The 25,222-nt window shown below is 41.9% G+C and overlaps 1 protein-coding gene and 2 long non-coding RNA genes across 18 annotated transcripts in view; 1 reads left to right on the forward strand and 2 right to left on the reverse strand.

Moving 5' to 3' along the window:
* The window catches only part of SEMA6D (semaphorin 6D), a 30,669-nt gene extending 6,389 nt beyond the window's left edge, over window positions 1–24,280 (forward strand). For 2 of the 11 annotated variants that reach the window (XM_042875991.1, XM_042875990.1), the window contains exons 2-19: window positions 9,204–9,360; window positions 9,739–9,850; window positions 10,427–10,487; window positions 10,738–10,800; window positions 10,884–10,985; window positions 11,207–11,297; window positions 11,580–11,699; window positions 12,141–12,229; window positions 12,966–13,183; window positions 13,292–13,423; window positions 13,635–13,790; window positions 13,873–14,046; window positions 14,780–14,920; window positions 15,023–15,100; window positions 15,899–15,990; window positions 16,336–16,392; window positions 18,213–18,380; window positions 20,507–24,280. In XM_042875991.1, the coding sequence (XP_042731925.1) occupies window positions 9,252–9,360; window positions 9,739–9,850; window positions 10,427–10,487; window positions 10,738–10,800; window positions 10,884–10,985; window positions 11,207–11,297; window positions 11,580–11,699; window positions 12,141–12,229; window positions 12,966–13,183; window positions 13,292–13,423; window positions 13,635–13,790; window positions 13,873–14,046; window positions 14,780–14,920; window positions 15,023–15,100; window positions 15,899–15,990; window positions 16,336–16,392; window positions 18,213–18,380; window positions 20,507–21,810 (3,267 nt within the window). In that variant the 5' untranslated portion in view covers window positions 9,204–9,251 and the 3' untranslated portion in view covers window positions 21,811–24,280. Of the gene's footprint in view, window positions 1–5,840; window positions 5,863–9,184; window positions 9,361–9,738; window positions 9,851–10,426; window positions 10,488–10,737; window positions 10,801–10,883; window positions 10,986–11,206; window positions 11,298–11,579; window positions 11,700–12,140; window positions 12,230–12,965; window positions 13,184–13,291; window positions 13,424–13,634; window positions 13,791–13,872; window positions 14,047–14,779; window positions 14,921–15,022; window positions 15,101–15,898; window positions 15,991–16,335; window positions 16,393–18,212; window positions 18,381–20,506 lie in introns of those variants that run through there. The other 9 variants (XM_042875992.1, XM_042875993.1, XM_042875994.1 and 6 more) reach the window with 9 other exon arrangements.
* On the reverse strand, window positions 1,297–22,023 carry LOC122182568. Of its 2 annotated transcripts, none has more exons than XR_006179857.1 (3): window positions 20,794–22,023; window positions 11,903–14,327; window positions 1,297–2,154 (listed from the first exon to the last, which is right to left on the reverse strand). It is a non-coding gene; the product is annotated as an uncharacterized LOC122182568 (long non-coding RNA). The 2 variants fall into 2 exon arrangements; XR_006179856.1 differs by lacking the exon at window positions 1,297–2,154 and adding an exon at window positions 5,214–5,945.
* Window positions 24,281–24,814: 534 nt separating the features above from the next.
* LOC122182718 overlaps window positions 24,815–25,222 on the reverse strand; it is a 123,773-nt gene continuing 123,365 nt past the window's right edge. For all 5 annotated transcript variants that reach the window (XR_006179950.1, XR_006179946.1, XR_006179947.1 and 2 more), the window contains one exon: window positions 24,815–24,855. This is a non-coding gene — a long non-coding RNA (uncharacterized LOC122182718). The remainder of the gene's footprint in view (window positions 24,856–25,222) is intronic.

The following is a 25,222-nucleotide window of genomic DNA, read 5'->3' on the forward strand; positions in this document are numbered from 1 at the left end:
TGTGCCAGTGCAAACCTCAGTGTACTTGGTGCAGCTGGAGAGAAAAACAGACCTGCAGATGTGTATTGTGTGTGGTTCAGATATGATCACTTAGTCACATTCTTGCACTGGCCCAGTGCTACCAGTGATAACAAGGGTTTTGAGAAAAGTTGCAACTGTCTTGGGGATCCTGGGAGGCCAGCATGGAAGGGAGAAAGGGGCACGCTGTAGTCCAGAGCTCTAAAGCCTCTGGTCGTTCCTCCCTGATCTGCCACAGATTTCCTTATGACCTTGATTCAAGCTCCATGAACAGTATACTAGTAATTTAATTTTTTTAACTTCCAAAGCTCTGATTTGTGGCTTACATACCCAAGCATTGGAAGTAGTGTGACAGAAATACAGCAGTGCATGTTGCTATGGGGTGATACAGCTCAGGCAGAAGATGGGGACTGAGGGCTGGTGCCAGCACCATGTCCTGTGCCAGGGCTGGAGTGGGCTGGCAGCTTCCCATGGGAAGCAGGCAGTTCTGTGGGGCGAGGATTTACCTGGAGTAGTGTAATATGGTGCAGGAAAGTGTCACAGTGTGGGGGCCCAAAGCAGGACAGCTGTTGCTGCATACTGCAGCCTCAAACCTCTAACTGTCAGAGAGGAGCCAGGGAGCAGCAATGGGGCAATAAGTTACCTGACTGCTTTTATATCCATTTAATAACTTCTGCTGAAGGTAAGGTGAGGAGTCAAGCTGGCTCAAACCCTGCAGTAATACTTCTGACTTTAAAGTAAATAAAAGCAAACCAAACCCTCCCCAGTGCCCTGCTGCGATGCCCCCGGTGCTCTCAAGCATCAGTGCACAGACATCTCTCCAGGAGCCCCCCGTGCTGCCCCAGGCTCACAGCAGCACCCCTGTTGCCCCTCTCCCCCACCAGTGCCCATGTCTGTGCATACGCTCACAGATGCTCACTCACAGGCTACAAAAGCAGCAAATATAATAATGTGATCCAACTGTTCAGTGCTAGGCTAGAAAGAAGTGTTTTTCTGCCATTATGTGAAAATTTAGCGTGACTGGAACAGAGTCTGCATTTGATTAGGCAATTTAAGAAATGTAAGAGACTTCATACTGTAGGGCAGTGCTGCAAAACAATTGCTCGGAACATGTTCTAAAATTGGTTTGCCTTCACCAGATTTCCATGTGTTTCTGCACAGCATCTCAAATGAAAATATGAAGAGTCACGTGGCAAGGGGCTGCATTTTGATATTGTAGTAAATAAAAGTAGCAGTTTAAACAATTATTTTAAATACTGAATTGCTTTTGAGAAGAGAAAACACAAAACTCTCCCTTTATTTGCTTTTCAGCCTGGGAAAGACGTTTCATAACACATCCTTTGACTGTTGTTAGTTAATCTTTAATGCTTAACAAGATAATAGTATTCGTAACTTTGAGCTCAGGCTTCCTCTGGTTTTCCGTGCCTGCATTTGTACACGTAATTGATTGTGACCAGGAAAGTGGCAAAGCACATGCTCTGCATGTACAAAGAGGGAACCGGGTGGCCAGCTATCATACTTGTCCATGCAGAAAAACCAAGGCTGGCTAAAACCCTTCACTGGTCTCTAGAGTCAGTATTCTTGTAGGCAGGGCTGGCTGGCTGCTCTGGCATACTGATAATACCAGCGTGGTGCTTAGGATGCTCTGATGGTGATTCTTGCCAGCTGATAGTCTCCCTCTCCCCTCCCATTTTCCAGCAGCCATTTACCTTCTCTTTGATGTGAGCAGTGCCACTTTGCCCAGCAGCTTGAGCCAGCAGACCCATGCCCAGCGAGGTGCAACACGGCAACACTCCACATGGGGAGCACTGATGGGAAGAGGAGATGCTTTCTGGAGTGCGGTTGATGCCAGCATTGTTTGGGGCAGGACCTGTTAGCTGGATACCTTAGAGGACCCAACACTGGAGTTGCTCTGGGTGAAGGAGCTCTGGCATCATGTGCTCATGCATGTCAGGGCTGAGACCTTCACTGCCCACACCTGCGCATACTGGCTCCTACCTGTCCCAGCGCTTCCTTATCAGGCACTGCCTAATGGTGCTGAAAGGAGTGGCAGCCTTGCTGTGTCAGTCACATTGGCCTGTGCGCATAGAGGGTTCTTGCTTCCCTTCAGCTCTCACCCACGTTTGTAGCAGACTCCTAGAGAATGGAATAGGTGATACTTTGGTCTAGGCTTAGGGTTTTGTTTGAGGTTCTGCGGGGCACTTTGATTGTTTCTAACCTCTGTCCAAGCCTGTATGTACTATAAGTAATGAGATCTTTGCCATTTCAGTTTGAGATGTCTCCAGTTTTCAGGATAAAAACTCACAATTTGAGATTTCAGACTCAAAAGCACACAGAAAATGCCTGACACCCCATGCCCAGCTGTGGGCTGGCAGCACACCCAGCCTGATGGGCTGCAGCCGCCTGCCCCAGTGGGATGGCATTGCATTCTGTGCTTTGGGGTTGGAGCTTGCCAGTTCTGCCCACAGACTGGAATTAATGGGGTCAGTGCAGAGGGTGCAACACAAACCCCAACATCCCTCTCCTCTGCACCCTTCCTCGAACACTTCTGTGAATAAATGCAGCCTTTGCTCAGGCAGTCTCAGCTGGGTATAAGCAGTTTGAACTGATAGAACACAAGGCCTGCTAAAGTGGTGAATCCAGAGTAGGGTGTGAGCTGAAGTGCCTGTGCTATATCGCCTGCAGCTCAACCCCAGCACACTTTCTAGGGAGCATGTGCTTGCAGGAGTTCTGCACAACAGACAGCAGATCTGATTGTAGATATCAGCTGAAATCAAAGGTTGTTTGCAGCTGGAGGACTTTTGTATCACCCCGGTAAAGAAAGGTAGTTAACATTCACTCTCAAAAATTAACTTAAAATAAACATAATTGAAGCAATCACTTATGGTTTGCTCAGCATTTTATTTCCTTTCCAGCTGAAACTATCTTGCATTCAAGTAAATTTTTAATCGCAAGACAATTTAGCCCTCAACGTGCACCTAATCAGCCACTAAGCATTTGCATCATTAAAAGTCACCCTATCCATTTTGCAAGTGTTGTCAGCTTGTTCAGAGGAGAGGGGTGTGCTTTCTGTAATGTTAAAAGCCTGCAAACAACTGGAGTGTAACCAGCAGTGCCATAAGCCAATTAAGATGAAAGCTGTGATGCTCAGTAGTTGGGGTTTCATCGCTAAATATTAAACCTTTTTTTTTTTTTTTTTTGTACTTAGACATAGATCAAGAGGTGCTAATGCAGAAATCCTTAAAAGAAGTTGTGTTATCTTAAAATAACAGACTTGCTATTTGCGCTTTTGCGCTCAATTAATGTCATAGCTCCAAACATCCTGGATTTTTCTTCAGAGAATCAGATGTTAAGACTGTTGTAAGGGGTACGGGTGGCATAGAGCACAGGTTACAAGCTGAGTGCGCTTCTGTAGGACAGAAACATTTTTTCTTATCTATTTATACATAGCAATGCTGTAAGTTTTTAAAGGGGCATCAGTAATAATTTAATCACGCTTCTGTTGTTACAACCACAAATATTTTCCTGTGTTATTTGATAATTAGCTGAAGCAATTTGTCACCAAGCTCCACAATATGGATTTACCACATCATAGCAAATCTCTAGATTTAAATGTACATTAAATCTCTGCGTCAAGCAGTGCCTGCAGGATGTTACTGAAGTCAGCCTTCATTAACAGAAACATGTTTACAAAAGAACACATCTGAAAAAACAACTTGCAATTGCATCATTAGAAAATCTGTGTGTATATATGACCTGAAATGAGAGAATGATCCCCTACTGCTCACATACCTGCATCTGTATACCCACACGGATGCATAAGGCTGTTGTTGCATTTTATGTGGAGAGCTGTCTGGTATGTAAACAAAAGAGAATTTGACACAGTGAGACAGAGGGAGTAAAAATAGAGAGATGACAAAGAATTTTTTTCTGCCTTTGTGAAGAGTTCAAGCCTTGCAACCCTAGGCCGTGTTGGTCATCTACTTTGGCTCAGATCGTACAATGACCAGCACACTTTGCCCTGCGAGGCCCTCGAGTGGCAGCACTGCAGATGCTTTGGGCCCTGCCTGGCTGAGGGATGTGGCACATCCGTGGTGCCTGCGTGTGCGTTTTTACAGTGGGCTCAGGGCTCTACAGAAGGCCTGCACAGTGGTTTGTGTTTTGTGCTAAACGTTTCATCTTCCAAAAAGATGGACTCGTTTGACAAGTTCAGCAGGAGCCTGCCTGCCTTTCCTCACTGCTGCTGGTGAAGGCAGAGCACCTTACCAGCGAGCGTCTGCGCCTCCTCCCACCTGGCAGCAGGTCCCACCAGCAGTGAGCCACCTGCACAGCTTTGCTCCCATGCGCACAAATCCCTGCCAGCACTTCTGCTAGTCTGGTGAGGGCCAGAATCTGAACCAGGCCCTTTGCAGCTTGTGATTCTCAGCACATGAGTGATCTGAACATCAAAAGATAAGCCCTGAGGCTTATTATTTTAACCTAACTAGTCCTTGGGATGCACAAATTTTGGGAGGGAGGTGATGAAGACTGGTAGGTTCCCATTTAGAGACTGGCATAACTTACTTGGTTACATGAGGAACTGTCTGTGACTTGTTCTCACCCAGCCAACAGAGCTCTTGTTTGTGATCAGAAAGCTTCAAGGCGCTGATATGAGAAACTTCCTGAGCACCTGTGAGCAGGCATTAGTGAAGGACTTCTCTTTAACTTCTGCCTTATTGGCAGAGTGGTCTCATTCTCAAACTTGCAGAAGGTTCCATGTCATTAAGGCTGGTTCATGCCTTCAGAGGTGCCGGTAGGGAGCTTCTCATGCAGGGTAAGGATCACAGAACAGTGGGGATTTCCTGCTTAGTCAGCACCCACAGCCCTGTGGGACTGAGGGAAGCTATGTCTCCAAACGTGACTGAGCTCACGGAGCCACTCTGTGTGGTGCTCAGCATCACTGTTAGCACATGGCTGCAGGTGCCAAGGAGGTGCTGCATCTCACCTGGGAGCCTGGTTGCAGCCTGTGGGAAGGGAGGCAGTGCAATCTTTGAAGCCTCTTTGTGTTATGTGTCTGTTTTTCAGCTTGTTTTTTATTGCAGCCTGTTCTCTTTTGCCTCATCAACCTCTCCCAAAGTAACTTTCAAGATATATTTTCCATTCTGACCTATCTCAAACTTCTGCCTGGATTTGCCATACCACGCTCCCATCTGTGCTTAGCATTTTGCGAAACGTTTATTGTGTTAAGGAGACTTATAATTTTGTTTTGAGCAAATAGAAGATATTGCATCAGTCTGGGTTGAAGCTATTTTGTGCAGCTTCTCTCCAGCTGGCTGAGTGCCCTTTCCCTTCCCCCTCCTCCTACGTGGCAGCGCACGCAGAGCTGACTGATGGAGTGTCACCCGCGCCTTGTCAGAGGCTGCAGAGATTAATGGGCAGGGAACAGCGGCCTCTTCCCCTTCATGTGTGATTGTTTGAAGGAACGGCTCATATTTTAACAGAAGCGATACCCTCCTCCTTTGGGTTCCCCCAGTCAGAGTTGAAGGATAGGACTCGTATCTGAGATTGAAGGGTGCCAGGCGTAGGAACTGTAGGCATCTGGGCCCACTTCTGGCCTTCCTCTTGCCTAGCAGCGCTCAGCCTGAAGCTCGTTTCACTCAGGCTGCTCCCTCTGCACCGGTGTGGGCTTCTCCCAGCAGCTAACATCGCTACCTCTGTTCTTTTGTATTTGCAGACATGATAAGCAGTAGCACAGAGCAGATGCCAGAAGGTCTCTGGTCTGTTCCTTGCCTTCCTCTCTCAGTGCCCGTGGCCAAGTCTCCTATGCTGCAGAAAGAGCAATGCTTGCAACCCAGAGCAACTCAGGTGCTTTGAATGCTTTGCTCGCTTGATCTTGTTGTTGGCCTTGGTCACAAATGTCAGCGCTGGTCTGTGACTCGATTCCCCAACTGCAGAACAGGGATAGCAGTGTGGTAATTTCCAAAGCATTGCATTTGCCATGAATTATTTCCTAGCATTTCTAAAATTTATAAGAGAAATTAATTAGAGACTGGTCTGGATCCTGGCTGTGGAAAAACAGTCAGACCCAGAGTATGATTGTTTGCTACATTTTCTTGAGGGTCGGCATTGCCAGCGTTTCATAATCAACTGTTCTGGTCCAAAGAGATACTTGTTATTTGTAGTCCACAGTAGTGACTTCCATAATAGGTTTGACTGAAACAGGAATTATGTCTTTCACACCAGCATATCTGAGCGTACCAGAAGCACACACCTGGCTGTCATAAAGTCCTGTTCCAAGAGATTCTCTGATTATCTGCAGAACAGCTGCTCTTCAAGTTCATTATCTTTGCAGTGGTTCTGATCTCAAGTTTGTGTCCAGCCAGCTAAAAGATGCATTTAAATGCCTCTTAAAGCAGGTGCCTTTGTGTCAGTGTGTTAGAAATCAGGGTACTGTTCATTTTCTGGAGATAATTTAATGAGCAAAACATTAAGGAAACCTGAGCTGACCTGGCTGGGTATGGGCTGCTGACCCCATCCAGTTCTGTACTTAAGTGTTACCACCTCTTCTGTGTTTTTACAGTTCATATCTGGTGTATGTTCAGAGTTTTCAGGGTTTTTTCTCGAGGAATCCATAAATGTGGGTTTGTTTCAGTTCCTGATGCACTCTCTGGGGAAACACGTCCCATGGTTTTACATTTACGGAGGTTTGCCTTGTTTTCTGAGGACTACAAGTTGGGATTACAGCGTGCTGAATTGTGACCCGATCTGAGAGAACAGTCTCACTCTTGGTGTACCTGATGCTTTGGTTGTTTCCTTTCTGGTTTTGTGACAGTGGTATTTTTAGGCTATGGCTGTAGTGACTCGTATGCAGCTAACTGCCCTTTTGTTCTCAGCCGCCTTCTGAGACCAGCACACAGTATTTGCTTTTGTAAAGGAAATTTCATGCAAGTTTCAAATTTGTTGTCCCCACTGAATGCTTCCTCGATGAGATGCTGGGAGGAAAGAGGAAATAAAGAACCTCTTCCTAATATATGCCCATACTAGCAGAAGTTGTACAACTTCCAGGCTGTATACATTTTGCAGCCGGGATAAGGTGTCTGAGTCACAGTGTGCAGCCATGAACCACCTCATTTCTATGCTAACTAAGTTTCCATGGCTGGGAGACCGTCTTGCTCTGTGCCTGCTTGTGTTCATTCTCTAAGAAAGCAAGGCTTCAGGGAGGGCTTTTACTCAGCACTGGATAGATGTTCCTGCCCAGCATGTGCCAGTTAGGTGCCTTCCTGCCTCTCCTCTCCCTGGGACAGCAGTGGGGCAGATTTTTGGAGTCTGCTCCAAAAAAGGGACCATGTAACCACTAATGATTTGTTATTGTGTCTGGGAGTCTCTGTGCTGCAGGACTTTGCTGAAATGTGCTTTTGCAAGAAAGAACTAATTTGAGTAACTTTATTAATTCCAGTTTGTTTTAAGTTTGCTCATTAGTAATGTAATGCAAGATGCTTCAGCTGGAGAGGCCATGTCAGGACAAGGAGGAGCAGAGGGAAAGTGCCAGGAATCATTAGTGTTTATTAACCACTGCACTCATCAATCTTGAGTGAGAGCACAGCCCATCCGTTCTAGACGGGTGGACTGGGATACAGGAATATCATTAACAGGGGAAAATGCTCCTTTTCAGGTCAGTCTGTGATGGCCAGGCGTTCAGACAACCCCACAGTCACACTGCCCTCACCAAACAGCGCCTGCACTGCCACTGGTCTCCTCGCAGCCTGACCTGAACTCAGAGAGCTCAGCAGCTCTGGATGGAAGGAGCCTTGCCCCTAGCCAGCTGTAGGATTAATTAACAAATACAGTTTTCTCAACCCAAGTAAACATTACTAAAAGGTTAAGTGTTGTTATGAAGGGTTTTTTTTAATTGCTTTTCAAATTATTAAATGATTAATACTTAAGTGCTTTGCTGGATCAGGCCTGGCACTTTGTGCTGGCAATGGATACATCTCACAGCAATTTTAATGCTAAAATTGAAAGGCTTTTTTTAATTTTTTTAAATTTTTTTCTGTTCAGAGAATGCATTTAATAACTGATTCCAGCAACTGCATGGCATTGGAGTGGTGACTCAAAGCTCTGACCTGTGAATCGGGGCTGAATGGATGCTTCCAAAAGGTTGGAGGAGGGACTAGTACTCCATTTGCCAGGTTTCTAATGAGAAATATAACCCCTGCCCAGACCACTTGTGGTTGTTACAGATCGTATTTCACTTTGAGATGTTTTCTTGCATCCTACCCAAATTGCAGCTTGAGTTCTGCTCACTAAAATATCTCTGCAGTTTAATTGGAGAAGCGATGTTTCCATTTCCCTCTTAAAAACTTTGCTGTATAATGCTGTGCTGCTATCACAATATGTGCTGTGTAATATATAGAGCATATACCAAACAAGCAAAAGCAAACAAAGCAAACCCTGAAAGCTGCTGGTGAGTTGCAAGCTTTTGTCGGTAGTGGTTGGAAGTGGGGGAAAGCAGGATCTTAGGCAGCCCATACAGCACCATGATTGGAGTTTCTTTGCCACACTTGCATATCGTGCATCAAATCCTGTTGCACTACCAAGGCAGTGTTTGTGCATTTACTGTGCACGTGTGTGGACCACAACACCAGGCATCTGGTCCCGGATAGAAAGGCTTTTGCAATGAGCATGTTAGGCTTAGCTTTGTGATGGCACAGCCTAGAAACAAGCAATAATTTTAAAACATGGAATGGCTGTTCAGACAGATTGCGTGTGTCATGACTTTTTGTGGATAAGATTTAGGCATTTTATGGGGAAAGGATGTTATTGGATGACGTTCGGTGATAGAGGGGATGGAAAGAGATTGCAGTTTAATTAAAATTCTAATCCGAAGTTTGACAGTTTTTCTTGCCAGGTCAGCAGCCTGCATGTTCTGTTTATTATTCCCGTGAATTAAATGGGCTGGCAATTATCAGCTTCTTCAGAAATGCCTGTAAATCCACCTAAAAATTAGCAAACACCCAGATGTTTCAGAGCAGCTTTGAGCAGGGATATGACATGCAGGGTTTTCCACCAGTGTGCGCGCAGGAGCCTCTCATAAGCACGCTGCTGGTGCCAGTGCTCAAATGCAAATGAGATGCACCATTTGCAGTAGGAAGTCACAGTGCTTGTCCTGCACTGCTGCAATCTCACGACCCTGTTCCTGTTTTCAGGTAGTTTAACGGTGTCTCCAGGAAGGCAGCACCCATCGTTCACCAGCCATGAGGCTTCCTCTGCTCTGCGCCTCTGTGATGCTAATGAGTCTGTCCCAGTGCCGAGCTGTCAGCTTTCCTGAAGATGAGGACCCTATTAACATTGTTGACTACCACTGTAAGTAATCTGCAAATGGTGCCAGCCACTGGGGAAAGGCTTGCTTTTTTTTTTTGCTTTTTTTTTTTTTAAACCCTTGGGAAGTTAAGTTAAGAAAAAGATCTGTTTCCTTTCAAACTGAAATGTGTTTACTGGCTTTGTATCTTTAATAGAACACTTAATCATTTTCTTAAAAAAGCAATCAGAAATACAGCAATAACTTCAGGAAAAAGAACGTTTGCTGACATTAGCCATCTTTTTTTCATTTATATTCAAGACATTACTCAAGGAATTTAGTTTAAACCCTTCTACACCTAGTATATACAGCTAATCAATGCCATATATTGATTCTTTAGCTCTATAATCCTGAGTGATGGTGTAGCCCACTTTTACTTGCAGATTCAAGGCAATATCCAGTATTTAGAGGACGCCCTTCAGGCAATGAATCTCAGCACAGACTGGACTTCCAACTGATGCTGAAAATTCGAGACACACTTTATATCGCTGGCAGGTAATTTTCCTTCAGTCAGTTCATTAGATTAAAATTCTTTTCTCTTCTGGTTTTGCATTAATGTGTAAAATTCATTTAGAAAAATCTGCAGAATATGATAAAAATTAGAACTGGGGGAGGACTTCCCAGAGAAATACGCCATATCTTTGACCAGCGCATGGAAATTGGATTTGAAGGCTGCAGTTACTGTAGTCACACTAAACCCAGTGATCAAATACTCTTTTCCCTCTTTTATATTCCTGCCCTGATAAAAACCTCTCCTGATTATGTTAAACTTGGACTGACACATCAGGGACGCAGGAAATGAGTATGAAACACTTCAATGTTTAGAGTCTGGATTAGTCTTGAGCATAATGGAAAGGCAGAGTAAGAACTGGACAGTGTCAGTGCTATCTAAGGACCACACCAACAAGAGTCACCAGCGCCCTGTGCCCATGTCCAAACCTCTCACATTTGTTGCACGCAGAAAATCCATAAGCATTTCATAAAAACTTCTCGTCTAACAAAATAGATTTATCAAAACTAAGTCTAACTAATTAATGAATTGATTTGTGTCTTTTTACTGCTTGCAAACAGGGATCAAGTTTACACTGTAAACTTAAATGAAGTTCCAAAATCAGAAGTTACTCCAAGCAGGGTGAGTAGATAAAAGAACGGCAAAGGAGGCCTGTTTTTTCCTTCCCTTTTTCCTTCCCTTTTCCCTTCCCTTTTCCCTTTTCCCTTCCCTTTTCCCTTCCCTTTTCCCTTTTCCCTTTTCCCTTCCCTTTTCCCTTCCCTTTTCCCTTCCCTTTTCCCTTCCCTTTTCCCTTCCCTTTTCCCTTTCCTTTTTCCATTTTGCAGGGCTTTTTTTGAAATGAAAATGAAATTTTCTTTTCTGATTTGAACAGAAATTGACATGGAGGTCAAGGCAGCAGGACAGAGAGAACTGTGCTATGAAAGGAAAACATAAAGTAAGTTTATTGATGCATTGTCATACAGAAATGTGAATTATATATTCAGAAATGCGATTAATACATTTTAAATCTCTTTTCAGGATGAATGCCATAACTTCATTAAAGTCTTTGTTCCAAGAAATGACGAGATGGTGTTTGTCTGTGGAACAAATGCATTTAATCCTATGTGCAGATACTATCGGGTAAGAATATTGAATATGTCATTAAGGTGTTGCTGGTTTTGCTTGCCCCAATTATGCTGTTGCAAATAGCCAGCCAGTGTGACTGGAGAGTGTTTCAAGGTGAAATAAAACCAGACAGAAGCCAATTTGCCAAATTAAGTTTAGTGAAAAGACAATGTTATGTTTTTTGCCAGTATACGAAACAGAAATGACAGTGTCACCCATTTATTTTTCTTCTCTAGCTGAGTACCTTAGACTATGATGGGGAGGAAATTAGTGGTTTGGCAAGATGCCCATTTGATGCCAGACAAACCAATGTCGCCCTCTTTGCTGGTAAGAACTTTTGCTTGTAATGAGTCTAAATGATTAATGACACTAAAGGAGCCAGGGAGCTTTTAAAGCTAGCACAGGAAAGCTAAAGGTGTCAAGGTGCCTCTGCTCTTAAATTTTTTAAAGGGCCTCCAAAGGATTAGAAGCTGACCTGTTAATAAATAGGTTAGATCAATTTGGGGAAGAATGGCAGTAAAATAAAAAGGGCGGGGGGAATACAGACTAGTCAGAATTCTGTAGATTACTAAAGACCTCTTAATACTACATTTTCAACTTCTGTTTTAGATGGAAAATTGTATTCAGCAACAGTAGCAGATTTCCTGGCAAGTGATGCTGTTATTTATCGCAGCATGGGAGATGGATCTGCCCTAAGAACAATAAAGTATGATTCCAAATGGATAAAAGGTAATCTGGGGGAGTATCTTCCCATATACATGGTGAATGTAATTTCAGCAGCACACAGGTCAGATAATTCACAGCCAGCGTGCTTTGCACACGTGCCACAGCATAGCAAACATGCAGCTTTCAGTGCAGCATGATCACAGTAAGAAAGGGCCTCATAACCAATAAAGCAGTTTTTTGTTGTTAAGCGCATCAATGAGTGATACCTGAGCTGAAATGCAGTTCCTTTGAAGCTTCTTCTTATAGTCTATTAGCCAACACTAAAAGCCTTATGGTTCATATGAGTGCACTCATATTTGGACGTCCTGATGTGTCTGGAGGGATGGAGGCAATGTTAGCTGGTATGGACCTTTGGGAGAAGCCACTGAGTTGCACAGTGCAGCCAGTGTTGTATGCTGACTGAACAGTTCTTTGAAGTAACTTTTTCCTTGCTCTTTATTACAGAGCCACACTTTCTCCATGCCATAGAATATGGGAACTACGTGTATTTCTTCTTTCGCGAAATTGCTGTAGAGCACAATAATTTAGGCAAGGTGGGTATCCTTCCAGCAAGCTCTCATGAGCCTTGGCAGAATTAGATCATCAAAAAAGTAGCAGTAACAAGTACAGCTTACAATGTGAAATAAGGCTGTAGTACCAAATTTATGCAGTTATTCCAAAATTACAGTTTACAAGCAGAGAAAAAAAACCACAACAGTGCATTCTTCTACCAAAAAGTTATTGGTATTCTTCATGCCTTGCAGTTAGGAGAGCCCTATGCAGGTATCTTTTAGTGTAGCTGTTGCCTTAACACATGTGACAGTTAATGGAATATCTGGGTGGGTTTTTTTTCCATGCTTATAAAAGAAACAAAAGAACACAAAAGAAGAGTTTCAAAGAAGTTTCTCTAATGTCCGTAGATATTGAATAATTCAGTCATACCACTGCAGAGTATAATGCTAATGCCTCACCGTGGAAGGATATTCTATAATGAATTATTAACTTCTTCACACGTGATTAATTAAAGTCTTTAAATCTCACTAACAATATGATTTTGAATGGAAAAAAGGTGGCGACAAGCTGGCGGAGTTGCATTTGCTTGGCGATTCATTAAGATGCCTATGCACTAGCAGCTAAACATTGTTCGCTTTCTTCCTTTCTGCACAGATAAGTGGCAACTGTATCCTGTTAAAATTATCTGCAGTGTTTTATTAACGGCTCAGAAACAAGCACTTTTGCCCTTGAATCTCTCAGCCCTTCCTTCCGTTTCCATTTTTCCACCCTTCACAGGCCGTGTATTCCCGTGTGGCACGCATATGCAAAAATGACATGGGGGGTTCCCAGAGAGTCCTGGAAAAACATTGGACATCCTTTCTGAAAGCTCGGCTCAACTGCTCCGTTCCTGGGGATTCGTTCTTCTACTTTGATGTTCTGCAGTCTATCACAGACATAATAGAAATCAATGGAATCCCCACAGTCGTCGGTGTATTCACTACACAGCTCAACAGGTGAGAGATGAGCAACTTTACTTCAAAGGTAGTTCTCTGGTTCTCTCTTGCACTGAGATTGGTGCTATTGTAGGCTGAGTTCTTGCGACTCTTTTTCTTATTTTACAGCATCCCTGGTTCAGCAGTGTGTGCTTTCAGCATGGATGACATTGAGAAGGTCTTCAAAGGGAGATTTAAAGAACAAAAAACTCCTGACTCTGTTTGGACAGCTGTACCTGAAGACAAGGTACCAAAGCCAAGGTAAGAAGTTTTTCCTCATGGTACTATAAAGTTGTCCTTATAAAGAGATACTTTAAATCAGCTGCACTCTTGAGTGTTGTATTGGTTAAAAAAAAAAAAATAAAGCAAGCAGAGCTTTACTCTTCAACCATAAGGATGCTCATTAGCAGGCTGCCTTCTCTCATTAACTGAAATACCAAGAGGAGAAAAAACAGTGTTGTTCTCCTTTCAGACCTGGCTGCTGTGCAAAACATGGCCTAGCAGAAGCTTACAAAACCTCCATTGATTTCCCAGACGAAACATTGTCCTTCATCAAATCTCATCCTTTGATGGATTCAGCTGTTCCCTCAATCATTGAGGAGCCTTGGTTTACCAAAACACGCGTCAGGTATGACATCATTCAAAAAATGAAGCATGTGGAAAGAAGAAAGCACGCTGTTTGTTAATGGTTTGTCTTTTGGCCTTGATAGATACAGATTGACAGCAATTGCTGTAGACCACGCTGCTGGACCACATCAGAACTACACAGTCATATTTGTTGGCTCTGAAGCAGGAGTAGTACTTAAAATCTTGGCAAAGACCAGACCTTTCTCTTTGAATGACAGTGTGTTACTGGAAGAGATTGAAGCATATAACCACGCAAAGTAAGTATTATGAGAACACGTGAAATATGTAGCTTTTTATCTAGTTTAGTACCAAGGTAAACAAAAATGATAGTGAACCAGAACTAATTCATTAATGCCAACTTCATTGCTTGTTTGTCATTTCACAATGTCTCTCATGTTGAATAACCTGAAAATATTTGGTTATTTGCCATTTTGCTTGAGTGAACATCACAATTCCACTGTAGTGACGTCAGTGATACAGTCTAATTCTTCTACAAATACACTTCTTCCTGAATGTCAAACATCAGAACAATCTGCTGCTGTTCAAAAGAAATGATGAGAGCTTATCTTGAGTATTTCTCAACAGTAACCAGTAATATATAAACTGTATCTAATCATTGTAAACTTGTTTATTCAGGAGTGAAGAATTTGGGAGTGGAAGCATTCCAGTTAGACTGGCACCCAGTTAGAACTCTTGTTCTGTGCTGTTGAAATATTTATGCCAACTGTGAGAACCAAAAAAAAAAAAAAAAAGTGTTTTCCCCACATGTTCAAAACAGTTTACCTAGCTGTAAATGAGAGACAGAAGCCAGCATCTGATAACCCATAGGTCTGTTTGCAAATCACTCAGCAGAGTAGTAAGTTACATTCATATATGTAAGAAGTCTAATTTCAGTATCTACATGGACTGTAATAAATAGTTTTCAATGTAAACTCTGACCAAAGTACTGCAGTTGTAAAACAACAGCTTCCCATTATTTTTGCTGACCAGGTGTAATGCTGAGAACGAGGATGACAGAAGAGTCATTTCCCTTCAGTTGGATAGAGACCACCATGCTCTGTTTGTGGCCTTCTCCAGCTGTGTCATTAGAATTCCTCTGAGCCGGTGTGAGCGTCACGGGTCATGTAAAAAGTACGGCCCCGTTCCTGAACTCCCCCTAAAGGAGGGGTGCCAACACCCCTAAGGAAGGAAGTAAAAAAAATGCATGATTTTTTGTTTTTTTTCTCTTGCAAGGGCATGTATTGCTTCTCGGGATCCATACTGTGGCTGGTTAGACCACGAGGTGTGTGGGAGAGTGACACCAGGCATGCCGTAAGTACTACTTTTCAAATTAGGCCAACATCTCTACTGTGTATTTATAGACTACACAGGGCTGTATCCTGTGCCTGTTCTTGGCACTTCATTAATAAATCTCCATTTTTCCTAGAGCTGTTTTTCCTGGATACTATACATGTAAAGAGAACATGACCTAATTATGCAATCTCCAGGTGAAGACTTCAGTGGGAGTTTCACATGTGTGTGTGCGTGTGAGAGGACAAGCAGACTTGTAGGATGAGATGTTGGAAGCAGGCAGTCAACAAATTGCTGCCTGTAAACCTGTGCAGTTCAGACAGGGCAGTACACACCATCTCCTCCCAGGCATGCTCACAGTCAATTGCAAATAGGAAAACACAGATTTCAGACTTGGAAAAAAAGTAAGATTTTGCCTCCACGCTGAGGTTAGGGTGATATATATACATGTCAAAGGCTTTTTGCACAAATCAAGTCAGTAATATAGAGTGCATTGGCAGCTGTATCTTAAAATGAAGCCTTTGTAGCAGGGCCAGTATACTTGCATAGTTGTATCCAAAACCAAGAGGACACCCAATGTAGAAGATCCAGTGAGTTTGCTATGAAGAAAATATGATCTTTTTGGTTTCCTAGCATGAGCACGTATATTCAGTGTTAAAGCCCAGATATAATTAATTTGTATATTTTGTAAAACATGTTTTTTGGTCTTACGCTATTGGTCTTGCCTCTCCAAGGTGACAGAACAAGTATGATTCAATTTCTTGCTTCCAGGAAAAAAAAAATCACCATTTGTTTCCCTATTAATACTGTTAATTGCAGGTTCTCTTTGTTTGTTTCATACAACCATAGCACTGGAGGATATGTGCAAGATGTGGAATATGGCAACACAGCACAGCTTGGGGACTGCCATGGTAAGACATAGCCATTGCTTTTCATTTGTAGTGTCTCAGCAATAGTCTGTGGCCACACTTCACTGTAGCTGGTAAATTTATTATGAGCTTTTCAGTAACATGAATGCATCACCTGGCGTGACTGTGAATGTTCACAAAGCTGAGCTTTTTTGGTCCTGTGTGGCAGAGTTTTCTTTCTTCTCCTTCACCGATTTGCAACTATTTGGGGTCTACAGGAAAGTATTGAAGAATTTATTTTTTAAAAGTAGTAATATTTTAGTTTTTATTTCCCGTCACTCAGGTCTGAGATCTTTTGCTTTCTTTTTGTTACTTTTTACTGATTACTTGTTCCTTTAATTCTTTTAGAAATTTTGCCTACTACAGCTACACCAGATTACAAAATATTTGGGGACCCAACATCTGGTTAGTTTTTTTTAATTTTTTGAATTAATGACCTTTACTTTCCTTCAGTTCAGCATTTTCAGCCCTTTTTTCCTTCCTTTTGCACAGTTGGCAATCCTTCATTTTTGTGCTTTTACTCATGTTCCCACTGATGGTAAAGATAGTGAGACTCTTCTCACTCAGCACTTCACCCTGTGTAGTCGCATGTTAACAGCTCATTATTTATTGAGACATCTTTTATTAAAGAGCCTGATTAACATAGATGACATCTTCACTGCACGAAAGTCCACTAAGCTTTACTCTGTATCCCCAGCCATGCATTTGTGAATGCCCCTGTTGGTCATCTCTAGTAGATGAATGGCAGAATTTCATCATCTTCCTCCTTACCTCTCCTTTTCTCCTTCCTCCTTTCCCAGCAAGCTTTTGGCACAAATACACATTTTCTATAATGTGTATTTTCTATATTTTTAAAATGTTTCAAGTAGTTTGTGCTAATGGAAAAAAATATAACATCACAAACTGTCTAGCTTAATGAGAAGTTGTGTAGAAAAAGGTGGCTTAGAAAATTTTAGGCATTGTTGTCAAACGGACCTTCATATCCTTTCTACTTTCAGTGATTTTTTTCTAACAGTGTTTTTGCTGTCAGCCCTTGGTGTGTTCCAGGAGTCAGGACCCAGTGCTCCTCTGTTGAACTCAAAAGCAGAACCTTGTTGTTGACTTCAACAGGAACAAGACTGAGCCCTGATTTTTCTAGTGTTTGTTTACACCTGGAACTTGGTCTGTGTTTTCAGACTAAGGGCACATTCCAGACTGGCAAATCTGAAAAGCATCTCTTCATATGCTCAGTTTGTAGAAGTGTTGCAAATTATTTTTGTTTTAGTTTCTGATTATATTTCTGTAATCTGAAGCAATGTCTGAGACACGTATCTTCCATAGGTATATATATATATATATATATATATATATATACACACACCCATAATGTAATTTAGAGATTCAATTAGGAAAGCAAAACAAAACAGTGTCATTTGGAAATGCTTATCAAGCAAATTTTCAACCTGGTCTTTTACAATAGCTACAATTTAACCTGTTTTTCAAGTCCTGATTGAGCGTGCTTTTGGAGTACTGTCAGAATTCTAAGCTGCAGCCATTCATGCCTCGACCTCCTGGGACAGTAAACACAAAATACTTGAGTGTGCAAAGTGGTCTTTGGATTGTAAACCCAATTTGTTTCCTCCTCGTGCATTTTCACATAGGCAATAGTGATTCTGTTCAGTAAGTGTACTACAAAGAAGCCAAGATCTATACAGTACTGTTCCTTAGGAGCCATTACAAAATAGAGGTTAAAAACATTCCTTTCATCGTCCCTCAAGAAATGGCTTATTCAGCAGTTCCTGGTGTACTGTAGCAGCACTAATGGAGCCGATCTGGTTTCTGAGGAGTAACCTGTAGTAAGCATGTATATTTCTAAGTAATTTTTTTTTAAGATGTGTAGAAGGTAATGGAATATGTTGTCTCCAGTGAACAGTATAGCAATTAAGTAGAGTCAGTTCTGCTTTTCATCTCCACCAGTTGCTTACGTTAACTTTTGCATTGCTTTCATGTTTGACTTCTCTGGCTTTTTGGCTAGCAGCTGTTGATGTTTTAATGTATTTTTGTCATACTTAAAAGTTTTGAACCAATTGATTTTAATCAGCCCTCTGTACTTCCATGGGCTGCATTTTGCTCTGTCAAGTAACCTCCCTTTAAAAGCTGTCTGCAGCTATAGCTTAGAAATACCGTGAAACAGTGAGGAAAGCCTGACTGTAATACACATTAATAAAATCTGTTTGCCACCACAGACATGAAGTTCTCCTCAGCTTCCATTACCACAATGGCAAGTATCCCAGTTATATCACCTAGAGTGATTGGTTCCTGGAAACCTAAAGTGACTGGCTCTCGGAAATTTGTAGTTCAAGATGACCCAAACACTTCTGATTATTCTGATCCATTATCAGGTGTCCCAAAGGGTAAGGCCTTACCAGGGAATACATTGCAGCTGAATGGAAACCTGATAGTCTCAGCATTTCTAAGGTTTAAACGTGACAGCCATGATTGTTGGGCTATACTTCATACCCATTTCCTGTGAATATGCAGACAGTGCAATCATGATTCTCATACCTCTTTAACCAGCATACAGAGTGCTGCTTAGAGCTTATAATGGGGACATGCAGATGCTCAGCATCTCAGTGTTGGGGTGCTCCAAAACTCCCATAAAATCAGTGGATGCACTAAAAAAAAACCTATCTGCACCTCTGGTGGTGGTTTTCAAAGGAGTCCAGTTTGGAAAAGAATATTAGTCCTTGTGAGCAGTTGCTTACAAGAGCGGAATTTTCTTGTTGTTTTGCTTTTGTTTTTGATTTTTGGGGGGGGCTGATGAGTAGGGGAGGAACCGAGGCAAAACTCAGCTCCATGACAGATTCATGTTTTAAGTGGAGCACATCCCAAACTACTCCTGCCTGCAGCACTTTTGTGAAAACGTGGTCAGATCTGAGTAAGGATGTACTGAATTTCCCATTCTCTGGATATGAGGATCCAATTACAAATGATCTCCTCAGTACATGGAGACACAGACACAGTTTTTAATCTGAACACAGAAAGAAACATGTACCGCATGTAATTCATCTTTCTGTAGCTGTTCTTTCAGCTAAGTGAAGCTTTGATTAGGCTCTTATGGCAACAAAGATTTCAATTCAGCAGGACTGTTGCAGTCAATCAAAGACTCAAGAAGCTTCCAACCCCATAAAGAAAACTTAAAAGAAGTCTTCATCAGTGCACAGAATAGCAGGGTGACAGGCATGTTTGCACAATTCTGTATTCTGAAAAATCTCTCTAGCCAAAAAACATTTCTATTTTTATTACCATTCACCAAAACATATCAGGTTTCCTATCAGCCATTATAGCAGTGCATTTGTCATTTTAATTTGTTGCAGTTATTTTCCATTTTGCTTTAAGTTTTTTTTGTTATCATTTGCTCTTGGTTCTGAATCACATTTTGTGTCATAGCTATTAGTGAACTTTACTCATGTTCTTCTTCTGCACTGTACCATTAAAATCTATAACCCTGAAAGTTAACAATGTTCAAAGGCCTTGCCTCTAACAAAAATGAATCTGTAGCTTCAGTCTTGCTCTTTTGTGTGAACGTCCTTTGGGACAGTTAACAGAATTACTTCCATTAAGAACTAACATTATCTTAGCTGCAAGATGTCTGTGGTTGCTATAAAAAATCTCAAGAAACAAAGGGAGCTGGTTAATACGTGAATCACAAACTAATCCAGTACTCAACTTTTGTCTAAACAAAAAGTTTTCTAGATTTTAACACTGTATAGTAACTTAACCTTGCAAGGTGTGGTTTTTTCCTATATTATGCAAGTATTCTTTTTTGTTATTGACTATAAGTAGAAAGGAAAACTTCTGCTTTAATAGAATGCTGTAATCTTTAACTTAAAAAATTGTATGCTTACCTTATCAAACTGTGCCATTCCAAGGCTAGCGAGCTGCAGATGGATTAGTTTACAAGTTTTGCACCATATTATATTGATGTGGTTTTAACAATGCACTATGTAAGTTATACAGTTCTATGTAACATTTGCATAATCCTGTCTCTCTTTTGATACTGATTTATGAGTTGGGCAGAAAATTGAGAGAGAAATCCATCTATGAGTTATTAATTGCTGTCTGGCCCAGTAGCACCTTCTAACCTCAATTTTCCAGCACAAATCGTTAATGTTAATAGCATTCAGGCCCCTTATTTGTAAGCCTTAAAGGAAATTTAAGGACAGGCTAAAGAGATAGCACAGAATGTACAACCGAACATAGTATAAGGAGTGAAGCTCTGGCAAGCATCAGAACTTGTCCAAAGAAAGTAGACAGTCTAAATAGAGCTGATCAATGCCAACTCGGTCCTTTTTATTTATAAAATTATTAGCATGCAGCAGTGCTCTGGATTGCAGAGATTGCAGAGAACAGGGGGCACAGAGCGCTCAAAAACTTAAGGCCACTGCTGTCCTTGTGCAAGGCAGGCTAACTACTTCTGAAATAGATCAGTTTTAAGTATGTATGTGTAAATTTATGATACGCTGCATGTCTCTTGCAGGTGTAAGGTGGGAAGTGCAATCGGGAGAGTCCAACCAAATGGTACACATGAATGTCCTAATCACTTGTGTCTTTGCTGCTTTTGTCCTGGGAGCCTTTATTGCGGGAGTGGCCGTGTACTGTTATCGGGATGTGTTTGTACGGAAATCCAGGAAAATACACAAAGATGCAGAATCTGCTCAGTCCTGTACGGACTCCAGCGGGAGCTTTGCTAAACTGAACGGGCTTTTTGATAGTCCTGTCAAGGAGTACCAACAAAACATTGATTCGCCCAAACTCTACACCAACCTGCTGACCAGCAGAAAGGAATTGCCACCAAATGGTGATATGAAGTCCATGATGATGGACCACAGGGGCCAGCCTCCGGAATTAGCTGCGCTTCCCACTCCTGAATCCACACCAGTTCTTCAGCAAAAGACTCTGCAAGCCATGAAAAGTCAGTCGGACAAAGCACACAGTAATCTCAATGCTTCACGAAAGGAAACCCCACTAAAAAGCCCTCAGTTTTTTCCTTCCAGTCCTCCACCTCACTCTCCTCTGAGTCATGGACATATCCCTAGTGCTATCGTTCTTCCCAATGCTACTCATGATTACAACACGTCTTTCTCAAATTCTAATGCGCACAAGGCAGACAAGAAGATGCAACATATTGATCATCCACTTACAAAACCATCCAGCAAAAGAGACCACAGGAGGTCTGTTGATTCCAGGAACACCCTGAATGATTTTCTGAAGCACTTAAATGAAACTACTAGTAATCCAAAAGCAATTATGGGAGATATTCAAGTGGCCCACCAGACTTTAATGCTGGATCCAATGGGAAATATGTCTGAGATCCCACCTAAAGTTCCCAACAGGGAGGCATCTTTATACTCTCCACCATCAACTCTTCCGAGAAACAGCCCCACAAAACGAGTGGACGTTCCCACCACACCTGCAGTACCGATGACCTCTTTGGAAAGGCAGAGAGGTTATCACAAAAATTCTTCACAAAGGCATTCAATATCTGCCCTTCCTAAAAACTTAAACTCACCAAATGGTGTTTTGTTATCCAGACAGCCCAGTATTAATCGGGGGGGTTATGTGACGCCCACAGCAGGCACAAAGATGGACTACATGCAAGGAACGCCTGTCAGCGTTCACCTCCAGCCTTCCTTGTCCAGGCAAAGCAGTTACACAAGCAATGGCACTCTTCCTCGTACAGGAATAAAGAGGACACCCTCGTTAAAACCTGATGTGCCACCAAAACCCTCATTTGTTCCTCAAACAACATCAGTCAGACCACTGAACAAATACAGTTACTAGGACGCGTTTGTCCTAAAAATGAGCGTGGCATTGACCTGTACAGGTTGTGAGATGATGTTGTGGTAGACACATAAGACAGAGACTTGCTTGTAATTAAAGAGAACAAAGTGGCCAAAGAAACTGTCTTTACTTCAGCAACATCTGTGTCTTGCCACAGGTAGCTACAGCAAGACTTTGTGTACTTGCTGAGAGCAAATGAAAAAAGAAAAACAAAACAAAGGAAAGTGCTGGTCATTACATTTCTTTTGTTTGGAGCTAAGGAGACATGTAGCACAATGGGGTGGGGGCTACTTTACTGTTCTGAATAGCTAAAAAAGCAAACAAACAACAAAAAAAAGTTCTTGGGAAAAGAAATCTGTAAGCAAATACTTGAAAAATGGGTTCCATTTTAGACTGCCATTAAGCGTGGTCCTTCCCATTAAATGTGAACATTTTAATATGTATGCATTCACCTTGCCTCTTGCACAAATGTCAGAAAATGGTAATGTCTCAATGACTATCTGGGTTAATAATCAATTTGCTGGAATTCAGTCTCTGGCCCAACTGTAGCATTTATTTTTATTTCTTTTTTCTCCTTGTGTGTGGCATTTTGTTTGTGCCACAGATAAAGCTGTGCGTGTGTGTGGGTGTATGTGTGTACTGTACACACTAGGATGTGCTTAGATTCCCATTGCATCTTTTATGCTATGGAATTGTTTACATTGAGCATGACTGAACAAACAGATGACTCTGCCTTCTGCAGCCCATTGGGTTCAGTTTGGCAACAGCCAAGGAAGAACTGTGCGTTGCCGCCAGCCTTCTGCATGACAGCCTTGATGAAGTGTTCACCCAGCAAAAAGAGTGCAGATACCTTTAATTCTCCATAACTCTGTTATGCTGCTATCGATTCAGAGCTGTACATTTCAAACCTAGTCGTTTGGGCTGGGATGGGGGAGTTCAGCTGTGTTTCCACATTGCCTCCATCCACTACCTGGCCACTGTGAACCTGAGCCCCTGTACTTCTCATTGAGGGCAGCTAGTAACAATTCTTTTGGCAAAAGCCTGCTTAACTGGAGAAGGTTACACGTTTGTTGCATTTAAAGATGCCCTGTAGTCTGATAGACTCTTGTCAGTGAAGAAAAAAAAAAAGACAGACACATTAATTGGCCTGGCAGAAGCAGTCTGTGAAAAATCAACAGTAGTGCAATCAATTTGTTTTTGTTGTTTAATGTAAGGTTGTTGTTTTTTTTGTTTTTTTTTTTCCAAAGTCATGCAGGTAATGACAATATTCTGTAAATATTATGTGTGAGTTTACCTGAATCTGTGCATTTTGTGCCTTATTCATGCAAATGATAAAAGTACTAAAAAAACAAACAAAAAAAAACAAAAAAAAAAAAAACAAACTGTCAAGTGTTCTCACTATAGCACATATCTCCTGAGTGCCAGTTGTAAAACCTCTCAACAGCACCCCCCCCCCAAAAAAAAATAAAGATAATAAGCAAGGATAATTAACAATAACTAAAGGCAGCCTACAATCCAAGAAGACAGCAGCATTAAATCACCTTGCCATGATAAACATTCCACTCCAGCTCTCCGAAGGATCAAACAGTTATAATGTGAAATCAAATGAGGTTTCTAGGGTAATGGAACACCTGCTAAAGTTGTGTAAGCTATTTAGTAGGTTTTACAGTATCCACTTGCAGCTGATGTTCAACACAGATGGCTATTTTAGCTTGCAAACTACACACTACCACATTGTTTATTGAACATAAGTATAGAAATAACCATGGCAGAGGAATGAATTAGCGGGACAAATAACTGCAACGGGTTTCAGAGATGGTGGAGATTTATGTTATGTGTTCGAAGGGGAGAAAAGGTTAGTCACTGAAAACTGGATCTCTTTTACAGAACAAAGAATAAAGGACAGCAGTAGTCATTTTTTCTTGCAAGGCTGTAAGGGACATTTATTTCCTGAGACCTCTGCATCCAAAAATCAATGATCTCTCTTCCTAAACACTTATGTCTTGCAACTAAAACACTACAGATTAATAACATAAAAATGTACTTGGTTGTCAAGAGACAAAAACTGATCTGAATTCACTCTACAAATATTAATTAATAAAGACTTGTGTGAAATCGAAAGATAAATGTATGTGAACCCTGATAACCTCCTGTAACATTGTGCTGCCTTGTAGATGGTAATGTGAGTTCTCTCAGTATTTATGTTGAAATTTCTAACATTCAACCTAGTCTTCATTCTGTTAATTTAATAATAAAAGATGCTTTATCCATTTGTGCAAAGGTAAACGCAGATTGTATCTTTTTTAATGGTACGGCATAAAAAAGTAACCCTTAAATGAAGCTGCTCTATACTATAGAGTACTTTAACATGTATAGATATCTTGTAAACTTGTATTGTGGATGTGTAAATAATACGTTCTTTGGGTTTTTAACACCGCATGTAAAGTGAAAATAAAATATTCCAATGTACCGAATGTGTAAATTCATTGCTGTTAAGGTGGGTTTTAGGTACACTTGTTGGAATTTTAATAGAAATCTGCTTGCCTTTGGTGAGGAAGGCAGGAAGACATCCCCTCATCAGCATTACAGGGCATCAGACAGCTTGCAGCAGGTGGTGATGACACACACAGGTGTACTGCCATTTTCAGTGCAGCTGCATGACCACAAACAGATTCTTGAAGTTATGCAGACAACTGTCAGCATCCTGAGTGAAATACAAAACATCACAGTAACTAGCATGTATTGCAAGAGTGTAGTGCAGTCAGCATAGCCACACCAACCAGATGCATTCAGTCTGAAAACTACATAACATACCTCCACACGAAGCTCCTCCATTGGAGCTTAATCCAAGTTGAGCTCTGTTACCTATCAGCTCCAACTGCAGTGGAGCTCTTGGGGCAGCTCCAGAGGAGGGCCACCAAGATGATCAGAGGACTGGAGCACCTCTCATACAAGGAAAGGTTGATGGAACTGGGATTGTTTAGCATGGGGGAAGAGAAGGTTCCACAGAGACCTCATTGCAGCCTTCCAAAACTTGAAGGGAGCCTATAAACAGGAAGGGGAATGACTGTTTACAAGGGTGGACAGTGATAGGAAAGGGGGAATGGTTTTAAATTGAGACAGGGGAGGTTTAGATTAAATATTAGGAGGAAGTTTTTCCACACACAGGGTGGTGATGCACTGGAACAGGTTGCCCAAGGAGGCTGTGGATGCCCCATCCCTGGAGGCATTCAAGGCCAGGCTGGATGTGGCTCTGGGCAGCCTGGGATGCTGGTTGGCAACCTGCACATAGCAGGGGGTTGGAACTGGATGAGCTCTGAGGTACTTTTCAACCCAGGCCATTCTCTGATTCAATTATGGAAAAGTTTTGAAACAGGATGTTTTTTTCCTCCTGAAATATAGGCTACAAGAA

The sequence above is a fragment of the Lagopus leucura genome, unplaced genomic scaffold, assembly GCF_019238085.1.
Source record: "Lagopus leucura isolate 7727_CA_CO unplaced genomic scaffold, USGS_WTPT01 Super-Scaffold_100015, whole genome shotgun sequence".
Classification (NCBI taxonomy): Eukaryota; Metazoa; Chordata; class Aves; order Galliformes; family Phasianidae; genus Lagopus; species Lagopus leucura.